At 39.0% G+C, this 27,361-nt stretch overlaps 1 protein-coding gene across 8 annotated transcripts; it reads right to left on the bottom strand.

The window, feature by feature from the left end:
* Nucleotides 1-1,102: 1,102 nt before the first annotated feature.
* On the bottom strand, nucleotides 1,103-27,037 carry slc25a25b (solute carrier family 25 member 25b). 8 transcript variants are annotated; one of them, XM_053618146.1, is made up of 12 exons: nucleotides 26,696-27,037; nucleotides 25,528-25,824; nucleotides 10,548-10,674; nucleotides 10,130-10,217; nucleotides 9,819-9,854; nucleotides 9,181-9,292; nucleotides 7,374-7,532; nucleotides 5,771-5,923; nucleotides 5,530-5,637; nucleotides 4,976-5,143; nucleotides 4,425-4,575; nucleotides 1,103-3,927 (listed from the first exon to the last, which is right to left on the bottom strand). In XM_053618146.1, the coding sequence occupies exons 1-12, from the start codon at nucleotides 26,699-26,701 to the stop codon at nucleotides 3,740-3,742; spliced, it is 1,593 nt and encodes a 530-aa protein (XP_053474121.1). In that variant the 5' UTR covers nucleotides 26,702-27,037; the 3' UTR covers nucleotides 1,103-3,739. The 8 variants fall into 8 exon arrangements, with proteins under 8 accessions (XP_053474121.1, XP_053474120.1, XP_053474119.1 ...); XM_053618145.1 differs by lacking the exon at nucleotides 26,696-27,037 and having other exon boundaries at nucleotides 1,103-3,924; nucleotides 25,528-25,904; XM_053618144.1 differs by lacking the exon at nucleotides 26,696-27,037 and having other exon boundaries at nucleotides 25,528-25,898.
* Nucleotides 27,038-27,361: the final 324 nt, after the last annotated feature.

The following is a 27,361-nucleotide window of genomic DNA, read 5'->3' as shown; positions in this document are numbered from 1 at the left end:
GTTGTCATAATAACTGCTTATAACAATTAGCTAACACTAGCTACCACCATTTATTTGTTGTATATCTGTCCTCTTTTGTATGTTACTGCACTTGGAGGTTGGTTTCAGTCAACTTTGTAAGCTGGAATGTCATAGGTTTAAATTGTCTGGTTAAAAGTAATACTTTCTCTCTAATTTAAAGGACTCCAAGGCCTTTTTGGGTTCTTACAGGTTACCCACTTGTGTTTTTCAGACCATGAAACATTCTTCAGAGATGGTTGGGTCAGGCCTATCATTCAAAATATAAAGGTAACTCAATAAATGTTGCAATATTAATAGATAAAGACAGTTTGAACATGAATATTTCGTTTAAGATGACCATATTTCTCTACAACTCTCCAGACTTTTCCCCATCATAAACACTTCTGTTCTTTGACAGAAACTGCCATGTGAAAATTGTTTCCAGGACAAACAGGAAGCTGTCCTGGACCTAGGCCCAGGTGAGGACCCAGGAGGGTTTAGTAGTCCAGTCATGTACAGGAATAAAACGGTCTGAGATATATTTATTTGATCAAAGTGTAATGATCATGTGTAGGTCAATGCATAATTTACAACTCATTAGACAAGTTAAGGGTAAACTAAGGGAATATCCCATTAGAATGAGTTATACAGTACCCTCCACTAATATTGGCACCCTTGGTAAATATGAGCAAAGAAGGCTGTAAAAAATTGTCTGTGTTTACCCTTTTGATAAATTTGTTTAAAAAAAAAAAAACCCACAAAAATACTCTGCTCTCATTGATTTTGCCATAGGATCTTAATTCTTACACAAAACAATATACATATTTATAAAAATAACAGCTAAATTAGTCCCTGCCACTAGATGGAGCTCTTTAACAATATCTGCCAACTGGCAGTCATCATCATGGACCCACATCAAAAGTGCATTATGACTAAAGGCATGAACCTGAGGGGTGGGGGGAGGTTAGTTTTGATTTCATGCTGTCACTAAATATATTATATAGTCCATACATTAGCAAATACAGTAATAGAGGACACTTACCATTACTACTATTATGCTGTGTAGATGCATAAATATCAGAAGAATGAGCAACAACAATCCTTTGCTTGAAATATCATCTTTATTGAACTTTTTCCATATAAACATAAATATAATTATTCTACATTCATTCACTTTAGGCAGTCTGTCAGGGACAACACAGACTCCAGTACACATTTGCATTGATGATTACATTTCAGCTCAGGGTCATTTCAGCTTTTAGCCAGATAATAGCATAAAGTCTTGCAGTAGAATCACATCTCTGTGCATTTCTGTTTACAAGCTTAGACACTGAAATAAGACTCAATTCATAAGATATGCATCTATTTTTTTTTAAACATGTAAACAGTAAACTCATTTAGTCCAAATCATTTAATTTGTAATCAGGACCAGAGTCACATACCAGTGGTTCACTGGGTCTTGCAGCAGTAACACAAATGATCTTATCCAGTTGTCTAAATGCATTCTCCGATACCTCCTGGATTTAAAGCAGCATTCTAGCATATTTTCCAGTTTTGCAAAAGCAGTACATGTATATATTAAAAGGCTACCAGACAGTGGCTGATGAAAGTAAGGCGCTACATAGCATACGCATCAGACAGTGTTTTTGACGGCGCGGCTTCTTATACATTTGAGTATTGGGTAGTATTGAAGTACACGATCAATCTGATGCCATCCATATAAACACTCGCAATCTGTCAATCAAGCAATCACATCTAGCATAGAGGTTGCCTCGAGGGAGGAAAAAGTGCAAAATGCAACAGGAGAAGCAGAGGCAGAAGTATCCACTATGAGGCAAAGCTGTTAGTAAAGCCCTGTTCAGTGTTCTGCTTAATCAGTTGAACACATTTCCACACCACACATGTACAAAAACAATAGGAAGAAGTTAAGGCGGGGGGGCTGGGGGAATACTGCTCCGGTTTAGTCCACTTACAAAGACGGGTGCGGAATCAAATGTTTTTTGTGAATCTGCAACTAGTTTTGCTGTGCAATTGTGTATTTTTTTTAAAAAAGAAAAAGGTTAAGACAAACAATGATTGGTCTAATGTTAGAAATGATAGTTTAGACAGAATCTAGTATGGCGACTGCCTTCTATACCTTATATATCCTCAACTAAACCGGCATACTAATTAGAAGCCACTTTAAATTCAGCTGTCGTTATACTGAAAAAATTCCCCTTAGAATCACTAACTTTAACCGCCTTCCTCTAATCGACGAACTGACAGTCTGTTAGCAGCACATAAAGCAAACGTATAAAACTATGTGAACATCCGATACGTGTACATAGACTGTAAATTTTTCTTTAAAACCTTCACCTATGGCGATGCATCATTTAAGACTGCAATTAGTTTAGGGAAATGCTGTGGTCTCTTATAGGAGATACTGGGACATGTGAGCTAGTTCCATCTGTGTGGATGGCATGGTTTTTTTTTTTTTTAAATAAACGGCAAGGCTCCTGAAGCCATCATGGGAGTGGAGTTTGTGAACCATGCAGCAGAGCATAACTAAAAAAAAACTTTCTCCTACAACACACTTCTCTTTCAGCCCTCTTACAACCTGAATACAGGATTTAAAAAAACCAACCAAACACACCCCCGAAACAACTGTTCTCATTCTAGTATTATTCAGTCTAAAAATTCAAGTGCACATCCCATAGATAACCCTAAAGTTCCTGAGGTCATCTTAGTCGATGCCATTTCTGTTCAGAAAACACGATAAGAAAAACAGGACATGCTTGTGCACGGACTAACACTGCGTGAAAATGAAATGTAAGGACAAGGCTTCACATTTCACAGGTGCAAAACAGCAACTTGATTCTGAATTGTCTGATTCGAAATTGAAGTGAGTTGATTCCCATCATGAGGTGAATGGATTTTTCCTATACAGGAAATACAGCATTTACATTAAAACATCACAGACTTTTCTTAACCTAAACCAGTTCTTCACCCAGATTAGTAAACGTGATTAGTAATTGATAAAACAATTACCAATTGTGACAATGAACACAAACAAAACTAAGGCTTTGTACCAACTTTGTATCAACCACGGTTAAGTATTATATCTGGTGATTATTTTTTATTTTTTCCCCCCCGAACTTCTTTCTTAATATTAAATAAATAGATGTTTATAGCATGCATAACATTAAAGCATGAAAAAAAACAAAGAAATCAAGGGCTTTAGAATAAAAATTCTTCAAATTCTTTATATACACATCAGCTACATGGATTGCAGTTTGTTTATGAAAGAAACTGGTGGTTCTGTACAGGATAAACACCTAAACTCTCTCAATAACTTAAGACGACGATGACAAATGTAGTGCTTAAATATATGAAATGGAGGGTAGGATTTGGTGGTTAGATCTTAAGCTTTTGGCTATTCAAGACTGCCACCTACTGGATTAAAAGAGCACACATGAGCAGTTAAAGACATTTTGGTCCCCCAGTGAAACAGGTTACTACAGCTTGGGAATTACAGGAAGAGTAGATCCCTAGGTGTAATAACATGTCCACCTTCTGGTTTGGGTTCTTAGTGTTCACCCTTAGTGTTCTTTGTTCCTACCCTCCTCGGCCTCTTCCTCTAGCATTCACAGAATGAGAACATCGACTCAAATCTCAGGTCTCGCCACCCGAGATTCACTGTCCATCTGTCTCCATTTCGCTTCCCAACAAAAATTCAAAAAGGTAAAGATCTGCTAGTCTTTCACCGGGATTGAACACCCAGTGTGACTTTTAGATTCTCATACACCACATAGCTGATGCTGACTGCAGGGATGACCTTCATGAAGTTGGGTGCCAGGCCTCGGTAGAGCCCCATCGCGCCTTCCGTCCGCACAATATGTCTGAACAAGCTGCTCATGGACATCTGAGGCCCTCCATCCAATGCAGCTGCTGAACAGAGAGAAGGAGAGACATCAGAGAAGGGGGGGGGGGGGGGTCAGTGATGAAGTCATTTTGATGAGCGTTGTTTTAGTATGATAATGATCTCCGCTCTTGAGGACACTTGTGCAGTGGTGACTAAACCGGTGATTCCTCCATTAAGTGGAATCAATTTATTCGAAAATCAATTTCTACTCGTGCTTTTTTTCCCCCCCTCCAGGTGTCCAGGTATGCGACATGACCTGTTGTGACCAACGTAATCCATTGATCGACAGCACACATACACGTCTGTTTACTCTAGGACATGACGCATGCTGGTCAAGGTAAAAAGAGGTCACGATAGTGAAAGTCTGTGTGAGTGAGAATGTGAACTCAGGTGGGTGACAGCATTCGCTTGCTTCTACGTCACTGGGAGCAAAAAACAAAAACAAAAAAAAAACAAACAAAAAGCTCTTGGAATCCCATGTTCTATTTACCGTTACTCCTTCGATCAAATTCAAGAGCCTCACCTTGAGCCTGCATGCGCGTCCTAACCAGGGCTAAAGGGTAACTGGCTAACTGGCCGCAAGTGCTGGACATGGTGCCACATGCTAGCAGGACAAACACGCCAGGATCTGCGCTGTCTGTGGCGTACGTCTGTAGCCATGAATTCTTCAGCGTCTGCAAGAAAGAGAGAAATAAAGAGAAACATAAGCTTGGAAGAAAGACAGAAAATATAAAGTGCTTGCCTTCTAAACACCTTTAATACACACGTTAACACACAGTTCTATGCACACGTTAATAACACACTGATGCTTTCTTTTAATTGTACCGTCTCAATCAGTATTTAAAGGAATACTCCAGCATTTTTCAACACTACAAACCTATACTACAAACACAGTAGATAGAGATTGAGAGGTTGCCAAATGCTGGAGTGCTCCTGTAAATGACATGGAGACATAAAGACAGATGCCCAGGAGGTAAAGTAGCTTTAAAAGCAAATACATTTCTTTCTCAATCTTTTAATAAAGTTGATATCATGTAAGTAAACTAATTAAGCAGAAGTAGGAAGAAACATTACCTCGTAGACGGCAAGGTCTATTCCAGCATAGGGAATAATGCCAAGAATGTTGGGGATATAACCCTTGTAAAATGCTGCTAAGCCCTCTTTCTGAAATATGTGCTTGGCGCAGTCCACAATTCCGGAGTACTGACCCGTCTTTCCTAGGGCTAGTCGAGTCTTCAGAACCTTTAAGAAACAGAAGACTCTTGGTTTAGACCTTTTCAGAACTTGCTGGGTCCCCCCCCTCCATACAATACCACAAATACCAGCCTATTAACACAGTTATAAAAGTTTGAAAGACCTTTTTTAAAAATAGAATAGTACACAGTATAATACATATCTTACTCTGTTAAATGGCACAATCATCCATTCATAAACAAGCACAAAACATGCCATGGTTTTAGACAAAGTTGAAGAATTACGCCTACTTTAGGGTGGCTTTGGTAATGGAGCTGGCATTTGAAACCAGGTGAACATGGTGTTCTCCATACACACCTGTGCAAACATCTGTCAGTTCTCTAAGCAGATGGACAATTACCAGCATTCTAGCACACACTGCACTATTCTCTCACCTCCATTGGGTAGATGCTGCTCTGCGAAATGGCACCAGCCAGAGATCCTGCGACCAGCCTCTCTAGAATTCCCAGCGTCTCCTGATTGCTGCCAATCAGCCGTTTTATCTGATGGGGATAAGACCAAATACAGCAAAATAAAAATCACTAAATGATCTCCAACCATTTACCATTGCTGTCAGAGCTTCCTGCATAACTATAACCTGATTATATGCAAGTACTAAGGTTATATCACCCTTACCTGCTCATAAGCCATGAACTTGATGGCGGATTCAGGTGCAATCTTTAGGACGTTCATGCCATTTCCTCGCCACAGTGACCGTATACCACCTTCACGGATCATCTGAGAGAAACCACTAGCGATACACATGGTGTTCACACGAGAGGAGTGCACCTAAAAAGGTCAGAGAGGGAGCAGAATTAGCAAGTGATCACACAGAATATCATAATCAGGCAATTACACATAGAAATAGCTGCAAGCTGAAATACCGGTGTCAAGCCAATTATCTGTACCACGAGCAGCAAAAGAAGCTTTGTGACCTGTTTTTGGTTAGAATCCGATGAACAGTGTATGAGGAGTTAAAAAAACTTTAAATCATTAAAAAGCCTATTTATTTTAAAAATAGCTACTTCTTCAAATTTTATGTCCAGTATGTGGCACTGTTCTGAAACTGCTCAGGTAGCATCTGGGCATGATGGTTATCATGCAGGAAAGCGTTCAAGAGTTGTAGATGTGTTGTAGATGTGAATGTGAGTGATGAGTGCTTTACTTTTATTTTAGTTTTTGGCTCCCAGACACAGATGTAAGTTAAGAGTGCTTTACTTTCAAGCTTAATCCATTATCTTAGTTTAAAAAAAAAAAGAAGAGTTAAAACGATAGTGTCATCCAAAGTCCAGCTTTCACTGTTGAGCAAAAGTTTATAGTCATTCATTTGTGAATGACTCAGTGTTTGACTAATCAGAGGCAGCCGTTATAACCTTTGACCATACGCTTGTCTTACTGTCCTATAACTACAGAACAGTAATGTGAACTCTGGCTCACTTTTACCCTAGTTAGCCACATACCTATTGTACAATCTGTTCTACATCCCATAATTACATTCTACAATCTCATTGTACATCCCAGCAATCTAAGCAACATCATGTAATGTTGAGTGAAGTCAACATTATTCTTAAAAAGTCACCCTAAACCTTATTACTAAATGATAATAATAATAATAATATTAATAATAATAATAATTATTATTATTATTACTACTACTACTTCTTTCAGGACATTTTACAATCAGGGGCTTCCTTTGTAACTCAATTTAAAAATATACAATTTTTTTTTACTTCAAGTAGACATTTATAGGCTACTTGTTTTTGAATTATTGAGGCTTAGCTGAAACCCATTCAATATCAGTGACCAGTGAAATCAGCTAATGACCAAGAATTTAGTAAATAAACATAACTTTGGTAATGGTGAGTTGTGATTTGAACCACTGTAAAAATATATTATTCTTTTTAATTGCAGACCCTTCTGGTTGTGTTTCATAGGCAACGAAGGGGACCTGAACCCCATTTTGGTCACAGCGGGGTTTTATTTTAAAGAACTAAAAATTTCACTAGAAAATCCAAGTACAAGTCCATTATGTTGCAGAAGCACGTGTGGGATTGGAGGTGATTCCCATTTGCATTTCAAAACAAGTTTCTTCAACATGTCAGCAAATTTTCTTCAGCTTTCCTCGGCAACAGAGACACTTTTTTGACGTTCTGTCGTGCAACACAGAAGTCCAAATGGTATTGGCAAGTTACTATTAACTGATTAGTAGTTCTCCCAGCAGATTGCCGAAGGTCTTTACCTGCATAAGAACTTTGAGTCGATCCAACGGAGCAGTGCAGGTGCGCGACACAGCGCCGGCTCCACCTCCTGCCACCAGGTGCCGCCACCACATCCCAGTCTTCTTCTCCTCCGCTGTGAACTCATCAGGCACCATCAAACTTTCCCCTACATCAAATATCTGCAAGATGAGGTTGCATATAAAGATCAGCCACATAGCAAAATCTGAATTAAACAGGAGTAGTCTACTCGGTTACTGCAGGTTGCTATAATGAAGAGTGAATACATTCAGAATGGAATGAAAATGTTTTTCAGAATTAGAATCAGCTTTGCTAAGCACTGAGGGTTTACATGTACATGGAATCTGTCTTGGTGTACTGGTGCTTAATAACAGTAAACTACAAGAAATACAACATCATTAATAATTTAAACAAGAGAGTAAGTTATGAAAATGAGAAGCGGTAAAAAAAAAAGAAAAGCTATGAGCATAAATATAAAGATTTAGGAATATAAAAATAAAGGACATTAACTGTACATTAGTGTAGGATGTGTAAAAGTGGGCCAGTGCAAATGCTCACAGCTGAAGTAAAAAGGTGCAGTATAGCAGCCAGAGTTGTGTGTATTAATGTAACGCATATGAAAAACAATGTGGGGTTGTTTGTTAATGTAATGTAATGTCCATGGAGGCGGATAAGAGACCATGGTGGGTCCTGGGTATTGTTAATGAGCCCGTTAATGTGTTAATGTGCTCGTACCAATACATTATCATTTCTATAGTAACAGCTCATGTGTAGTTTTCCACCATGGGATAGTCTTTGGGACACTTTGAGGTTTCTTGGTAGCATGATTTTTTGTCTTAGTAACCAAAACAGTGAGGGGGGGGATATGATTCTGGTGAGAAATCAACTGTTGTATAGCTGCTTTAACTTAAGTGATCATGAACTTACTTGTTCTGTGGACATGTTACAATGTTAAATGCAACCAGAAATTAATTAAAAAAAAAAAAAAAAATACATACGCTTTAATTAATTAATTAATTATAAAAAGTCATTATTGGCAAATTGCTGCAGTGTAGGAGGAATGAAACACCACCCCATCGTCTTCCTCCAACAGCATGACCAGTCATGCTTTATTCCGTACTTAAAGATTTTATACAGCCAAATGAGAACCAGTTCCTAGGGTCTGTTTCTAAGTGATAAAGACGTGCTGGCTTTATCAGAGGCAAATGTGTGTGGGTACTGATGCACACACACCATCAGAGTTCAACCACTAAAGAACATTTAATAAGTTACTTTTATCATATAATTAATACCAGGACTTGAACATACTATACAAATGACGTCAAAAGTTAAAAATACAGGTTACCATAAAACTTTAGGCTTGCATAAACTCTTGTTGCATGGAAACTTGTCTTTTGGTTTGAAGTTAATGCTCTGTCCTATCAGAACGAGACACTGACGTAGTGTGCTCAAGGTTGAAAAAAACAAACAAAAAAAAAAAAAAAAAAAAAAAAAAAAACATTGCTGATCTGATCAGCGTAACATGATTACATCTGAGCACGGTGATTCTGTGGGGCACAGTGTATTTCAAGTTAACTGAAGCGCAACAGCTGTGAATGACATGGGACACGGTGTCCGAGTCTTTTCATATCATTAAGGACAGGTGTCAAAACTCAAAAGGTCAAGAAATGTACTAAATATATAAGATGTACAAGAACATCATGGCCCCGAATAATCCGGAGAACAAAGCTTCACATGTCCCATCTTCAGAGGGAGGGAAAACCTAGAGTGTCAACGATCTTTACAGAAAAATGTCCAAATTTAGCTTACTGTCGAATGCTTCCAGTACAGGATGATCTCGGGGATGTTGTCTGCAGGGTGAAGCAGGTGGTAGTCTCGCCATTCGTTCCAGTCGATGGTCATTGTCCCATTCTTGTCCATGCTGTTTCGGTGGAGAAAAAACAAACAAAAAAAAAAAACAAAAAACATAGGAATGATCGAAACCAACATCCACATCCTGTTGTTGCTAACAAGTCAATTGCAGACATTATAGAATCTGCACCGACTTCCTGACAATTTACCATAACTCGTTCACAGCCATGTGGATGGAAAACAAGTTATTGAACATGCACCGAAATTTGAAATTCAAAACCCTTTTCTGAGCGTAGGTCCAATTATCTCTGTGGTACAAATGCATTTTCTCTTGCTTCATTCAAAAAGACACCAAAAATGATTATTTAGCATGAATCATCTTACTTTATCCTCATATCAGCATCAAACCAGAGGGGGAAATGTAAGCTTGAATAAAAAAAACAAAACAAAAAAAAAAAAAGCAGAGATGAACTGAAAGATGAGTCAAGCCAGGCAGAGACGGGTATATAGAGAGCGATAGAGACAAAGAGAGAGAGAGAGAGAGAGAGAGAGAGAGAGAGAGAGAGAGAGAGAGAGAGAGAGGACAGTTTACTTACTACATTACAGGAGCAAAGACATGGCCCCTCCTAATTCTGGGAAGACACAGAAAAGAGGAGGGGCAGAAAGACAGTGTGTGAGGCGTTAGACAGAGAAATGAGAGACGTAGCAGGACGAGAGAGAAAGACAGATGCACAAAACACAAACGTACACAGAGTTGCCCGTCCTTACAGGTGTACCTGAACATGTACTGCCTACCACATAGGTGTACTTTACTACTATTACTAGTTACTAATAGTTTAGTGACTTAGAAGTCTGAAACCCTGAGAAACACCCTGTTTAGCTACTACTATAGCGATTGTGAACGGACCTCTTGAGGATTTTCTCAGCCTGCTGCTCTGAGATGTGGACCCCCAGGTCTCTGAGTGACTGCATGATCTCCTGTGAATCGATGCGACCTAGAGGGAGCGAGAAAAAGAAAGAACGTGATGATCTAAGCCTGGACCCAGTGTTTCAGGCAAAGCTTGAATTTATTTAACAAAACAATTTTTTAAATTATTGCACTGCTATATATACACCAGCCCCTTCCCCCCCAAAGAGGAACTGTTATATAGGATGATGGCCTGATGATGACTACAGCATTTTTCCCCTTCCGTTTGAGATTTGTTTTGGATTAAACTAAATCTCCACTGTCCTCAGGTGGATCATAAGGTTCCGACCCAAAATGATGAAAACGCAGCAAAATCCGCAACAGCACAAAACATCATAACGGCAAACTAGACCCTTACCATCATTCTTCTTGTCCAGACTTTTAAAGACCAGCCGTAGCTTCTTCTCGTGGTCCCTCAGGTAATGCACAAATTCCTCAAAGTCCAACTGGCCGTCCAGGTCCTTATCTCCGGCTTTCACAATTTTCTGAAATGATACGATGTGCAAAATAAGGCAGTTGGTACAAAGGTGAGGAAAACATCCAGTGTAGCACTTGAGATTCTGCAAGTCACAGAAATGATGGATTTTCGAGAGCTGGTGCCATATGGATTTGTTTGGCCAAGCTTGCTTTGAAAGGTCTGCACACCATCATAACCATTAGCAGAGTTTGTACCTGGCACAAAGTTTATTTACCGGAAGAGACACAGGCTTTCAAGAGCTGAGTGCTTTGGGGGGTCGAAGGTGGTTACTGCTTAGAATCAATGATTTTAAGGATCTTGTGGAATAAACAGGAACGAAGATGGAGGATTAATTTTTAACTTCACGTTCCACCATGTGAATGACATTACACTTATACACATTTATTCAGATCCTACCTGGAATATGGAATTATTCCAAGCATGTCATGACACATTTTAACCAATGGTTTCTTTTTTTTTTTTTATAAACAACAGCTTAACAAAATAAGGTGAAATTCCTTTTCCTTGAAAACTCAACTGAGTATCACTGATCCATTACTTATAAGGCTCAAAGTAAACTGGCAGTACTGCAATGCTACTTATATACAGGGTGAAGACGGCAACTTTGACACGGGTATTCCATGAATTTACAGATCTCCCTTCATATCCAACCCTGATCTTTATGTTCTGTTCAGCTGGGGGTTATACAACAGATTCCTTCTTCATCAGCACTTTCACAGACCTGCTATCAGCTGTGTTGTGTCCCAAGTGGCTGATGAAATGTTGTGCAATTAATGAACTGATGAACCCTACGAGCCATAGGCACTCAGTAGAAGTACTCTACCTGGAAGAATGAACCTTTTCATACTAATACAGACCTGCTAACCTTGAAGGGGAATAATGAGCAGTCCTGGGGGGGACTTTTTTATATAGTCTCTTGTCTAATGTCCCTCATAGAAACTGCAGAATGGTTCTACATGGCTGACATTTTTCACTGTTGCTCAAACCAGTTAAATTCATCTGCAAACAAATGAAAGCATTTGACACTTCACTATAAACCTATAGAAAACAAGGGTGCTGCATCTTTCAAACTGTGAAATCGAGTCAAGACGAGTTACTAATGTAAAAGATGGTGAAGTGGGCAGGGCTTCCAGGCTATGTCAGTTAATATCAGCAAGTTCAAAACACCTACGCAACTGTCAATCACTCCAGATGCATATGTCGATAGGCTCATTTGCCACTTTGATTCGGGGGGTTGGGGGGCGACTGCTCTTTTGATGTACATTTGAGTGAGAACTTGTACCAGAGCTCCAACACAAAATGCGTTAAAGTCTGCAGGTCTGCACTCATAATAACAGGGGTGAGAACTGAGTCAGGGTAATTATACGGCAGGGAACCGTTAACTGACCGCATTACAGGGTGTCACTCTTACCATCACTCAATGTATACTTGATAAAGCTGTCCAAGTCTCTGTGCCTTAACTGCATCAATATTTAATATATTAACTACGATATGATGAGTTTAAACACGAAAGACCTAAATGTTTGTGCTATTAAACAACAAACTAGTTGCCCCAGGCGATAATTGCTTATCTGACAATCTAAATAGAACGGCTCAGAAAGCAGGAGAAAACAGCAGACTATCATCTGTTTTAGCCATGTAGTTTTAGCCATGATCCCTAGACTTGCACTGCCAAATTAAGCTCCTTTAACACATTAACATGGTTACATTCTGATCATATAACACCAGAGCTGAGCACCTGACTCATACTAGATACCCGGGCACGTTAAATCAGACACTTGTCTGTGTGCCTTAACACACAGACAAGTGGGTCAAGGTAACATCAACGCTAAGATACAGACAGCTATAAAAATTAAAAGTGCTTCCTGAGCAAACCATCAATCCATGAATCCTCTTAACAGATGATGAGTGTGTAATTGTGTTAGGCTTGCATACATCTCAAGCAGGACTTTATGGATTTATGTGGAAAAGCAAATGGAAATGAGCTCCAGTACTATAATTTGATGGAAATGATAATCATAGCATCATTTATTAACAGATTTTTACAAATCAGCTTCCAAAAACAGCCTGTAGGCCAGTTCATTCCTGTTCAGACTATCATATTTACATGTTCACTTTACACCTATATCTACTGAGTCACTTTTACAGGTCACTGGTCTTATTTATACCAAATTTCCCTTGGTCTCTTTGCCCACTGACTTATATGTATTCTGCATGCTGACTGTACTCATACTTATTTTATTCGATTTTGCTCACTTATTGTGTGCAATACTTTGTATACTAGGTTACATGTAAGCAATTCATCCAAATCTCACCAGTAAGCATTTCAAAGCAACACACACGTCTCGACAAACCATACGCAAATGATAAATAATCTTGACAATGGTGATAATACTAATGATCAGGACACATTTATAACCTAACCCTGTTTTAATTGCACTGATATGTTAAGTCTGTTGATCCAAATGATTCTGATGTCACCGTAATCTGATTTGGTGCTAGAATAGATTGCATGACTGAACACAGGTAATCTGGATTAGCCTAAATTCCATTATCACCAATGGGAATGAATGGAGAAGAGTCTACGCATCATTACAGTGGAGCTTTTTTTTTTTGTTTTAGAAAATTTGTCATGTATCAAAGCCTAAATCCCAGCAAACGACCAGAAAATAGAAAATACAAGGAAAATATAATTTACATATGTGAGCTTTAAAGGGGTTTACCTGTCTCCACTTCCGGTAGGTGTTAAACTCCTGAGACGGAAGAACTAAACTCAGTTTGAACAGAGGATTCAGTTCAGCCGGTAAACTGTTCGACTCGAAATATTCACATTCAGTCGGGAGCGAATTAGACTCAGGCACGTACAGACAAAGGCACAGCATTTTAGGTAAAAATAAATAAATAAAGTAATTAATATTAATAAATAACCGTTTAAATAGACATGAATAAATACGGCTTACAATCGCTCTGCGGCACTACGCGTGAGACAGCCGGCGCGCGCAACGACATATTTAAAGCGGCGCGATAACCACGCCCACCATGACGCGTCATACGTCACGCGAAGCTCTGTCACGCGATTGGCGAGTACAAAGCCGCCTCTGATTACGCAGTTCGCTGTTGTACTCGTGTTCTGATTACGTCGAGACCGCTCATTGGCTGGTCTAATTTCTGGGCGTACAGCACGTGTCACGTTTCCTACTAAGAGACACGTTTGTGTGCAAGAATTGTGTCAAGCTCATATTACAAATTATCAAGAGCAGTTATCAATGTGTACTGTATGGTGTATAAATAAATAAATAGCAAATGGTATATGTTTAAAAATTAAAGTAAGATCTAATCGATATAAGAAAGAAATCAGCATATAATCAGAGAAACTGAAATCAAAGTAGGTCAAGCTGGTGTGACTCTAACTTGTGAAATCACTAAGTGCAAATTACTCATTTGGAAAGTGTGTTCTTTTCTTCTAGGCTTGCTCTGTTATTTTTCAGTGCAAACTCACTCTGTACCTGCTCAGGGATATTCAGTACGTTTACATGGACAACAAAATAATGATAACGAGTCTTTATCGATCACGTATACATATACAAATTCTTTTCTTTGCATACCCCAGCATGTGAGGAAGCTGGGGTCAGAGCGCAGGGTCAGCCATGATACAGCGCCCCTGGAGCAGAGGGTTAAGGGCCTTGCTCAAGCGCCCTGCTCAAGCGCCCAATAGTGGCAGCTTGACAGTGCTGGGGCTTGAACCCCCGACCTTCTGATCAGTAACCCAGAGCCTTAATCGCCAAGCCACCACTGCCCCCTAATATTCCGATATTAACCCGATTAAGACAATACTCTGATTAAGAAACTACCATGTAAAACATGATTTCTGATCACCTTAATCCAACTAAAGTCATACTCGAAGTAAACACAAATCAAATTAAGACATATTAGGAGTAACAGGAGTATTCCTGTTTTAGTCGCATCATCGAAGTGCATTATAGACCTTAATCGCACTATTTACGTCGTGTGGGAGTTTTCGCTGCATTTTGCGACAGGTCATATACACAAAAATTCTTTCCATTCGGCATCATCAAATTCCATTAAAACAACTCTCTTCCACCAGTCCTCACTTCGTACTCTCATCCAGTCCCTCAGAGTTTGTCACGGTGGCATGAATGAAATGTTGCCGAAAGTACAGAGGAGGACCGTTGCTGGAGAATTTATTATCCGCTGTCGTCTATTTGCACGTATAGCATGACAAATAATTAATTGCACTTGAAGTTTCTGTAAAATTAAAAATGAAACACCCAAAACTGTATATGTCATGGTGAATCCGGAGCCTATCCTGGAAACACTGGGAGAGCTGGGAATACAATCTGGAAGGGACCCCAGTCCATGGCATGGCACCTTGAAAACCATGCATTTAGGGGAAATTCAACGTTGGTTCGGTGTAGGCATAAAGCCGCAGGCTGGGTGTCATAGCTAATCACACCCATGATGATATTCAATATAACCGATATTCAATTGGGTCCCAGAATGCCTCTCGACCAATCAAATTAATGGACCGGAATTAACTGTTGTATAATATACTTTAAATAGTCATTTTAATGAATATTTTAAAATCCTACCAAAATTGTTAGACACATGCAATAATGTTAGTCTCTGTCTGTGGAGCCCACATCACAAAAATACAAAAACCTAATACTTAAGCCATAATAAAGTAATGCTCCATATACCCCACCCAAACACACAAATTCAAGACCATTCCAGAATGTCACACTAAACTGACCAGCACTAATCCTGGGTCATGTTCAGAGAGGTGTCCTTTGTGTTCGAAGAAAGATCCACACACTCAACACACCTTCCTCAACTGAAATTCTCACACACAGGTGTGCTAGTGTAATTTAAACCTCCTAAGAAGCAAGTTGACCTTTCTCTCGTATAACCTCATAGGACACATCACCATAAACATTATATATTAATAAGTCTGGATGCAAGCTCTACAGATTGTAGATGCAGACAGAACGGAAAACAATAGCCTTCATCACAACCCAACATGAATAACATTCTCATGTATCTCAATCTTTTGTTAGCCGAATATAAACAATAGCTATTTGAAACTTTTTTTCCCCGTGATATAATGATGTCACACTTAGGCTTACACTGATACTGGCCTATTTTAATCTCAGCCCATTCAGAAGCGAAATGAAAACAATGAATGAGTGCGTAATATTTACGATGACAAAAGGATGTTGACAGGAAACAGGCCATAAGCTTGTACCTTTGTTAAAGTCAAACTACTGGATGATGAAGTAAAGCAAGACTACGTAATAATGCTGCTCCTATTACATATACATACTGTTTAGTGTAAAAGTGAGATTTAGAAATTGTTATAATGTCAAGAAAAACAAAAAAGTTAGAGCTAAGTGGGCCAATCGAGAAAGCAGGAATTCTTCTCATCGATTTATTACTGAAATTAGGTCAATTATTTTGATGCCATTTTCTGGGAAAGACATGGCCAACTCGTACAATAAGTTATATGGCAGTATCCAGTGTCCATTTAAAGTTCAGGACTGAGAGTATAAGATTCTGTTACGTAATATGTAGTAGGTATGAGAATGAGATCACTTGCTCTTGGAAATTGATTATAGTAATCATTGCAATCTTCATTTACCTACATAGAGCGGTATGAAATGTTCACTCTAGTTGTGGAATCAGCTTGAAGCTGGCAGCACTATTTATCGTTATCGCTCGTCATCTTGTGTTAAAAAGTCTGCTGGCTCTGGAAACTGTCCCAAGCTGAAATTTGAATCATAACATTCTGTCCTAGTACATTCTGGCATTTTGCAAATGAGTACCCACCTTTGCTGTATTGAAAATTCCACTGTGGATCAGATCTGATGTTGGCACTGTGCCTCAGGTTATTTATTAATGGAATGGTATGGAATACAATTTATTTTGTCACCGTTCCCGTGCACCATTGAAAGTGAACCCGATTCATTTGTTCTGACAGCAAAGTACGGAATAAGAACATACACAGATTTCAGTGCTACCTTTTACAACACCTAAATCTGAACTGATTTGAACACTGAGATGGCCACCGGAAACAGAACCGATTTATAACGCAGCTTTCAACCTCCGAAACAAATCATACCGGTCTCTAAATATCCATTCCTTCATAAGCCTGGTGTGCGCTAAATCAGTCAGCTAAGTCCTTTTAACCAAACAATCCTCCTTCTATACAGCAGCATTTCTTCTGTCTTAAGTGAACAACTGGAATTACTGATCTTAATTTATGGTTTGTGTTAGCTTGCTTTCTTTAATGGATTTTCATATCTAATATTTTGTGATAAATTCATACATTTAAAATCTAAATCCTGAAGTTATGTATTACTGTAAAGTTGCTTTGGGACAATGTCCATTGTTAAAAGCGCTATACAAATAAAATTTAATTGAATATTTGTTTATTTAATGCCATTAATAGGAAATGACTGAGTTTCACATCATTTTCATTAAATTTGTGCATGTAAATGAAATACAACATTTTAGCTCAATGATATCTTAGTCCCTGACCTAGTGAACTAGCATGAGGATGTGTTTTTGATAAAGACTATAAAGTACTTCTATAAGTCCCTCTGGATAAGGGCATCAGCTAAATGCAGTAAATCCATCCATCCATCTTCTATACCGCTAATCCTTCAGGGTCGCAGGGAACCTGGAGCCTATCCAAGGGGGCATTGGGCACAAGGTGGTGTACACCCCGGACGGGGTGCAAATCCATCGCAGGGCACAATCACATACACCTTCACTGTAATTACATCCTAAATCCAGAGTAGATGTATATTATCCAGACTAAATGTATACATTTTGTGTTATGTGTATTGCACTTATTATTTTACTATTCATATTATATACTCTGTCCTGTCCAAAGGACCAAATCTCATTAAAAGAATTTAGCCAGCTAGATAAGCACTAGTAAAATAGCTCACATCATCGAAGGAAGACATACGTAGGATATTCACTTCTGAGCCGCAACCTAGCAAAATATTTCCTAAGGGAATTCATGAAACTTCCAAAACCATAGAGCGATCACTACAACTTTGGAATCTGTAAAAACTCTTCATATGCAATTTTCAATAATCACTAACATTTAATTTCATTATGTTAAGGTTTTTGTATAACACTGTGAACGCATTACTCAAGGAAAGAAGGAAACCAACGCCAACTGATACGTTTCAGAAAGACGATTCACCCTGTTTTTCACCTTTTTTTTTTTGACTGAGATAGCAAGCAATACCTGCTGAAGGTCCTTAGGGGGTGCCATTAGTATCAGCATTGTGGTTTTCTTTGCTGGCGTCGGGCCATTCTCCTGCTTTTCCCCAGCTGAATCTTCCAGTACACTGTGGTCTTTTTGCCTGGGATTTGCAACGTTTTGTTCATTCTTCTCAGCAGTCAATGATCCTAAAAACCACCGGCGCATGGACGACCACATTTCTGGCAGCATCTTCAAGAAGAGGCTACAGATAACTGGATTTCCTCCTGTGGACGTGTCGATGTGAGAAACAGACACGTGCAGCGTGTAACTTTCCTTAACTGAATGGAAGAGCTCTTTATCTGTGTTTATCAATCGATCCTTATCTTCTACGCATTCGCAAATTCACAGATGCATGGGATGAGTGATAATGGGTCAGGAGGATGAGGGCAGCTGAGGACACTAGGAGACTGCAGCTGCCTCAGCATTCTCTCTCTCTCTCTCTCTCACACACACACACACATTTACATCTCCAGAATAAACTCAAAAAAGCCACCAGCCCTTAAAAAAAAGACTTTTTAAATTCAGCCACAAAACATCTTACTGATTAAAAAAAAGCCTATTGGTGCAAAAAAGTGGAATCTGGCATCAACTGAACAATTAGTTATGTGGTCAATGAAACAGCAAAAGGGAATCCTCACACTGTCTACAAACGAGCGACGCATACCAATATGCAATACATGCCTCTCTCTTTCTCTATCTCTCTCTCTCTCTCTCTCACGCTCTTTTTCTCTGCAGCTTCTGCTCCTGGTCAGTCCCACGCTATCTGCCTCCACAGCCGGCAAAAAGTGATTCAGGTTAGAATAAAAAAAAAAAATGCTGTAAAAAAGCTGCAAGCTCACTGCAGCCTTACTGCAGCCTATCAGAATCCAGCACACTGCCAAGTCCTGCCTCGAGAGTGCTTATAGAGCCAGTAAGAAGCCTGCAGACTGATGACTAATAGATCAATCCATGGATCAGACCTCTTTTTTTTTAAAAACAGTCCTCTCTTCTTTCCCCTTAGTCACTATGTCATTGTCAGGATCTCCATGGAAACCCTAGGCAATGGGCATGCTGGCAGAGATTCTACAGATGAAGACATTTACATAGCTGTGTGTGTGTGTGTGTGTGTGTGTGTGTATAATTAAATTTAATTTTAAAATTACAGTATATACAAGTAAAATATTAAATACAAATAATGGCAACTAATAATAATAACAATAATAATTAGAGATGCACCGATACTAAATATCTCAGCCGATACGATAACTTACGATACGATAGTCTTTTGAATGAATAATAATTAATTCCACAATTCTGAAGGAAATGCAAATAAAAACTTTATTCTCTCCGTTTCAACAAGTTGTTTCACAGTAACTGGTCTCATAAACAGAAAACACATTACTCTAACTAACATTAACACATGAAGTAAATTCTGAAGATTAAAGTAAGATTTCCTAACTTATTGAATGTTATTAATTCATATTAACATTGACTGAATTCTAAAAAAAACCTCCTGTTAGGCTTCACATTCACTCACCATAACAAAAGGATTTCTACTTCATCACTGAACATCGAACTGGTAATATATAGGCCTAATATAAACTTATTTTTTTATGATATTAACTCATATTAACATTAACTGCATATGAAATTTACTACTCTACAAATATTTTTCTGTGCAATATATATATATTTTTTTGTCAACTCATCTTCATTTAAATCTGTCAACGGTGTACTAGCCCTTTAATACACCGCACCACTGGCCCTTTAATACACCATGTTTTCCCGCCCTCATTTGATTGACAGGATATAATTGACCCTGATCATCGGATGTTTTTAAATGATCTGCCTATAGCGTGAGAAATAGCCTTTATCGGCCGATACATCGGTGCATCTCTAATAATAATAATAGGCAATGAGGGAAAAAACACACACAACAACACAAAATTAAAATGTAAGAGAGAGTAGTAATGGGCTAATTTTATTTTTTTTTGGCACAAAAAATATTTTAATCAATTAACTATATAATTTATAATCATATTTATATTGCTATTAAAAGTTTGAATAAAAATGAATTAAATTAGCTCATTACTCCTTTTATTTGGGAGAATTTGCAAAAATGTGTGGGATTTTTTGCTTCTATAATTTTTTTCCACTGTGTGAATTTTTCACAAGAGGATCTTACAAAAAATGTGTACATTTTAAATCCCTGGGTGAATTAAGATTTGGAACCCTGGCACCTTGAACACATGCTCAGCCAAGACCAGGAGACCTGGCACCTTGACCAAGACACGTCATTTGTAGCAACAAGAAAATTTGTTTTTGGGTTTCACAAGTAACAAGTAAAATATAACGTGTATGCCCACCCTTTAGATCAAGATCAAATAAAAACACACACTGAGCACAAACAACACATACAACCTTTGTGTGAATGGGCTCTGCTCTCCACAGGGTTTGAGAGCTGTGGCTGAGAGATGTTTAAGTCTACACTTCACGCTCTTCTACATTCACACTGACTGCTCTTACACAGACGCTTACGTAATAATTGTACCTCAGCCGAGTTACTTCAGTGGCCCACAGTCCAGGTATGAGGAAATGTTTTCCGGACTCTGAGATATAATCTTGCCTACTGGCTAGAAATCTGAAGCATTTGCATTTTTACTTAGATTAAATAGATGATATACTGTATGAGTTTAAACATTCAACTTTATTAACCAGGTTGAGAGGGTCACATATAACATGATGCTACAGCATTCTATACAAAAACTCAGTGGCCATGGGTGCCCTCTATTGGTTATCACTCCACATAACATCGACTTCTAGTTCAGCCTCTTTCATTTCATGACAAAAAGTAGACATTGAGAAAGTATTCCTGTATTCCATAAAGCTGAAAGATGCCTGAACTCAAAGCATTTCTAAAGCATTATTGTTGTTCATCTCACACCTGCCTCATGCAACAGATACACTCCCATTTACCCAATTTAATCAACACCAACTCTATAGAGACTCAGTGCTTCACACACTGCACTGATCTACCAGTAATAAAAAATATTGTAAGGTAGAAGCAAATAAAACATTCTGAAAGAATTTCAGAAATAAATACCCTAGGCAACTAAAGAAATAAAATGATATGCGAATGAATTTGGACAATAAACAGCCTTATACACTCTGCAGGCAGTGAAAATATTAAAGTGAACCGTTTAAGTGGCATCACTGTACATAAGGACATGAAAACTACATTTAAAACAGGATTCTTGGGGCTCCTGAGTGGCACGAAAGAAACACATTCACCCTATTATTGGGAGAGCACAACTTCAAATCCCAACGGTGCCACAGCTATCCATGGCCGGGACTCTAGGCAGTAAAACTGTCCATGTTTCATGGTGGGAGCTCGTGAATGCGGAAAAGGGCAGTTAGCACTTTCCTCCAGGTGTTTTAAGCTGGCTGTCCTGTGACACAACATGAGCAACAGATGCAGGTGGTTGACTTCACGTGTCTCAGAGCAAGCATGTGTTAGCCTTCACCCACCTATAACTATCATGCGATGGGGAGAGGTGGCCGGTGGGTAGGAATTGGCAAATGACCAAATTGGAGATAAAAAAATTGTTGGTTCCCAAATGCTCTTTGACAGGCCTTGGTGAAACAAAGATGAGTCAGGCTGCTAAGGTCCTAAGTAAGACCAAGTCCATAGACGACAGAAGCAGTGTGGATTGGCTGCCTTAAATCTTGTGATATAGTAACAAGAAGGAAATTAGTCAGCTTAATGACAGCAAATGCTGAGGTCAAAGATCCGGGGACAAAGATACAACACAGACACACATACACACCTACACACAACGTATACTATTGAAGAGGAAGAAGGACAAAGGTTCAGAACCTCTGTGTATTTTTCCCAATAGCCAATAGTGTTAACACTGGTTAGCTGACTTATTAACTAAACTTCCTTTTGTTATGTCAAAGTTTGCTTACTTATGCATGTATTTTACACATTTATTTATTTAAATGTATCCCTTCCACCCAGACAACATCATTAATTATACTCCTGGTCTCGGACAACGGTGCCATCAACCATTCAGTCTAGCAGTGACGATGAGAACAAATACATCGATGTGCTACTCTCGCCTTTCCAAAGTGAACCCGAGTAGCTTCGACAAGGCAGCTGTGGCTGGAACTAAATTTGCAAACTCAGTTCAGGGAAGGCAATTCAAATCATTTTATTTGCAAAACATTTGGGTAAATATATGACAGCAGTTCTCAAGGAGCAGCACCAGCAGAGACCGGCTCACTCCTGATTCTCAGACAGTGTTTGTATGAAAAAGCTAATTCTCTCTTCTCTCCTTCAGCAAACACTAATGCCACATCTGTTGGGTAACCAGTTTAAGCTAGAACTTTCCACATTGTTTAAAGTGTTTTAGTGAAATGCTGATCAGGAGAAGCCATTTGTAGATTTTTTTTTAGCTAGTTCACAGTCCAAGTTCACCAAAGACTACTATATATATATATATATATATATATATATATATATATATCTCAGCAGAGTTAGGCCAGAACTGGTGTCTGCCTCAGACACTTCACCCAAAGTATATGGAGCATCTGATATCTTTTGATATACTTTTCTGGCCACAAGCTTCAGAAGGTTTAGTGGAATCTGACCTCTTCACAAAGAAGGCTGCAATCTGACCTCTGGTTTTCAGAGGGAAAACAAACTTATGCGCCACAATAAGCCTTTGGAGCAAGCTATACTCGCTAAAGTTTACACAATACCTTGTTTAAAGGTTATAAAGGAGTTATTTGTGGTGAGCAAACAAGATAACCTGAGTGTTTGCTGATGACCGGCAGTAAAATGTTTGTGGTTGGTCAGCTGCCCTACCAATCAAAAAGTCCTGTTTTATGAAAGTAAGCGATTCTTGGCCGAGTTTATTGACGAAACGTACCAGGGTCTCTACCGATGCTGGCTTATGAGACTATAGTAGAGCAGCACAAGCTGGTTTTCTTCCTGTGAGATTCCCTTTTCCTGTCAGGTCAAGAGTGGATAACTTTAGCCGACCTGAAATAAAAGCTATGAATACTGAGCGAGATTCTAACGCATTCAGTAAACAAATTGGGCTACATTATGCTCCTAGTTGTACACGACCCCTGTGATTGACATGCTCTGTGGAGTTAATCATTAAATCCACTGCATTGATTTTATAAAGAGAATACTGCACTCCTAATCATTCTCACATTCAGTAGAATGAGCTAGAACGCACTGAACAAGTCTACATGGAACATTGTGTCTGGAAGCATTCGTTCCCAGTGGACATTGGTTCTGCCCTACTGAGTGTTCTCGTTATATTTCACTTCGCTCTGAATCCTGAGGCAATCATCACTAGATCTTTATCTAATCATGCTGTTATAATTCCATTTGGACTGTAAAGGTGGGCGTTTCTGTTGATGGATATGATAATGCTTAATAATTACAGTCACTTTCCTAAGAAATGTCCCCTACATTTGGGCATCAAAAATGATTTGTGCAACTTGGGCACGTTTCTTTACAGGTTGGTATAGCAATAGTCGCAAATTCTATTGAAAACATATAAATGAACACTAAATGAGCATGCACTGATCCAAATACTGCTCTTCATGGTTTTTTTCCCCCTCTATTACCAACCTTTCAATCTGAAATGATGGACAGAAACTCCAGTTCCAGCCTGACATGAAATAGCATTTTATTTAACCTAGAAGCATCATGGGTTTTGTTCTGAACACTACAAAGTCCTTTTGTCAACATCAGCAGCTAAAAACACAATCAACATTGAATACAGCACTGATCCCCTCACTGTAGGTGGAACTCATGCAACGGAGAGAATGATGGTAAATGGTCTGCACTTACATAGCGCTTTTTTAACCTTAGCAGTTCCAAAGCGCTTTACACTGTGTCTCATTCAAACACACACTCACACATGCAAGGCGCTAACTTGCCATTGGGAGCAACTTGGGGTACAGTGTCTTGCCCAAGGACACTTCGGCATGTGGAGTCATGTGGAATCGAACCGCAAACCCTACGATTAGTGGACAACCCGCTCTACCACCTGAACCACAGCTGCCCATGATGATGATGTACATGTACTACACTCCTCCTTTTCTCAATTTTACATTTTTAAATACATTTTTTTAGATTTATTGTTAGTAAGACAAGTTAGTTCCTGTTATCATGTTTATTAAAGGAGCTATAGATGGTCAGTCAATCACCAGCCTCTTTTTTTCTCTCTCTTGAAGATAATAATAAAGTAGCCTTCTTCTGAAGCCTTCTATTTAAAAAAAAAAAAGGGTTCTTACATTTTCAACATGTTCTTTCAGAAAACCTCACCGGTACAACGTCTACAGGTATTTCATTGTTATATAGCATTTTTTTATTTGCTATTGTTAGTCTTAAATTATGCGAGCGTCCGCTATAAACGTCCATGTGAATAAGTAAAAGAGTTGATAACGATAACGCATTGGAACGAGGACATTAATATAAACCTGTGATTTACATTGCAGTTGGCAATACTGTCAGAGCTGCTGTTATAGAAAATGAATCAATACCTTCTGCCCAGTCAGGTTCGAGAATTCAGCAGTGCTGTGTTATGCATGCATTTACTGTAGCAACAATTTCTCATTTCTACAGACGTTTGTGTCATGTAATCATAAACGATACACGCATGTGTAATAGCTTATACATTCACTGTTTGTTAAAATAAATGGACTAATTTATCTTATCTAATTTACACAATGCTCTCAAACCCACAACCCATAGAAGTGATTTTTTTTTAAAACCCAGAGGGCTGAATTCAGTTTCTCAAGCTATAATTTTTGTCACATTTAGTTTAGTTATGGCTGTAAATTCTTGAAAACGTGATACTGAAACCAAACAAATGAAATTCAGTCTGAATGGTCAGCTCCACTGTTCCTCTACACCCACGCTTCTGACTTCCAAATATCATAAACTACTAGTCTATGTCGAAAAACCTTACCAAAGAGTGGGAAACAAAACTCCAAAAAGACTTTCAAAAAATATCCTTCCTATGAACTGTGATACCATGAAACTGTGATATTTTTAGACTAGACTGTCATACCGTGAAACTGTACTCTAATGTAGAACCATTTTAGGAGGCCAAGAACTATAAAACTCTCCAGAGATCTCCTGCATAACCTTTAAAGCGTTCTTGTTAGCATGTTAGTGTTGAAAAAGGCTTTATGGGATATTCATACATACTGTAAGCGTTCTTCGGCTGTGCATTTGGGAGAACCTTTTAAGGTTCTGTCTAGAAAACATGTTAGGAGGCAAAGAAAATGTAACTATCCAGAGATCTCCAGCACAACCTTTAAAGCGTTCTTGCTAGTATGTTGTTTTCAAAAAGGCTTTATGGGATATTCATACATACTGTATGCTTTCTTCGGCTGTGCATTTGGGAAAACCTTTAAAAGGTTCTGTCTAGAAAGCATGTTAGGAGGCAAAGAACTACTAACTCTAAGAGAACCCTTATCCTCCTCAGGGTTCTTGTTGTGTTGAAAATGACGTTATGAGCAGTATTCTGAGCGGTACATGTTCATTATACTCACCCTAAGCTCATGCTCGGTGCGATGGAGCCCGAGTTTCTTCAGGCCGATGGTCAGGTCGTTCACACAGATCCCTCCGTCTCTGTTCACGTCCAGGATCTGGAACAGGACCTTGAGGCGATGCTCCTGCTCGGGGCCGCCGCACACGGCGCAGACATGCGGCTCGTCTTTCGCCGCTGGGACCGGAGTGCTGCAACCGACATCAACCCCACTAACACCGCCGCCTGAATCCGACAGCCAGTACTCCTCCGAGCGGCACTGGCACAGCACATCGCTCAGAATCGGCGACACAAACGAGCCCTGCTGGTGCATCATGCCAAATATTTTAGCCGATGAAGTGAACTATTGACGAGATACTGACGTAAAGTTGTTTTGACGTTCGATATTCGCAGATATGCGGCAATTAAGGGACCGTCTCAATTAAGTTGCATACGACATTCTTAAACACGTTTCTAACTTCAATAGCATTTGAAGGGAATGATGTACAGTCACACAACCAACTGTAAAGTCTTCATCTAGGTGTCAGGTATGATGCACACCTTTTAGGTTTCTGATATTTAATAAAATAAACTATTAAATCATATATAAAAAAATGCCAGGTATTTTATTACTGCATGGGCTCATACACAAAATATACCATTATTTAAAGCTCAATAGCATTTGAAGGGAATGATGTACAATCACACATCCTACTGTAAAGTGTCCATCTAGGTGTCAGGTATAACGCACACCTTTTAGATTTTTTTTATATTTGTTAAAATAAACTATTAAATCACATTTAAATTTGAAAAAAATCTAAAAGTAATATATAAGAGGTATGCATTATAGCTGACACCTAGATGAACACTTTACAGTGGGTTATATGACTGTAAGTCATTCCCTTCAAATGCTATTGAAGTTAGAAACGTGTTTAACAATGTCGTATGTAACTTTAGAGACGGTCCCTTAATTTCCGCATATCCGCGAATATCGGACGTCCAACGTCAAACCAACTTTATTCCAGCTGACGAGTTTTAGTTTAAGTGTCAGTCTTGGAAAACGCTTTATTTCACTGTGCTAGCTAACCGGCTAGCTTTACTATTCAACTCTCCGCTGCTGGGATAGAAAGATAATGTTCACAAATAGGTGTGATAACTCTAAAACATCTGTGATGTTACAGAAACATACTCACGTCCATGTTCTCCCTTGAGTTCACAAGAAACCAAAAGAGTTGGTTTAAAAAGTGATATTTATGAGTCCGTCTGAAACAGAAGAGCCGCTGTGACGTCACACTGGACTCTCCAAGTGATGAGCTGGATGCTAGCCGGGGTTAGCCGCTAAAACCCCGTTTTCCCACCGATAAGCACAATATGATGATCCCAGGGATATTTCACTTATTTGTTATATCTATCCAGAAGCAAATTCGAAAATAAATATCCGTTTTTGGACGAACGCCGCTGAATAATCCGGTTTGAATTGCCGGTGCGCTGACAGCTGATGCAGAGAAAAGCCGGTAGAGCGGGCGGGAGTGGGCGGGGCTTAGAGTAGAGGAAATGAATGACTTGCCAGGAAAAGGTTGGGTCGCTTAGAACGAGCGTGATGGATGGGCTTGCTAGCCAATCATAATGTTTAAACTATACCGCCTTCTTCCCAGCCCACCACGCGCGTGATTTCACTGGCAGATTCCATTTCTAAAGCATGTGTGTCATGTGCGCGCGAGGGAGAAGTTTTACGAAACTCTGGTAGCAACCTGATCCGAAATCTTCATCTGAAAAGGGATCAAATAAATTATAGGCAAAGTAGAAGCAAATAGTCGACCGTGTAGCATAGAACATTAGAATAATGTATTAACTGGTAG

The sequence above is a fragment of the Ictalurus furcatus genome, chromosome 28 (genome assembly GCF_023375685.1).
Source record: "Ictalurus furcatus strain D&B chromosome 28, Billie_1.0, whole genome shotgun sequence".
Taxonomy (NCBI): Eukaryota; Metazoa; Chordata; class Actinopteri; order Siluriformes; family Ictaluridae; genus Ictalurus; species Ictalurus furcatus.
This window is presented reverse-complemented; position numbering and strand designations above follow the sequence as displayed.

What these genes read in the sequence shown, in the direction of transcription:
- slc25a25b (XM_053618144.1), bottom strand. Translation starts at nt 25,839, where the DNA reads ATGATGCACCAGCAGGGCTCGTTTGTGTCGCCGATTCTGAGCGATGTG. An exon ending in TCTGGACAAGAAGAATGATG is followed by an intron (nt 10,218 to 10,547) that starts GTAAGGGTCTAG and finishes CGCTCCCTCTAG; the next exon opens with GTCGCATCGATTCACAGGAG. An exon ending in GCTGAGAAAATCCTCAAGAG is followed by an intron (nt 9,855 to 10,129) that starts GTCCGTTCACAA and finishes GTGTCTTCCCAG; the next exon opens with AATTAGGAGGGGCCATGTCT.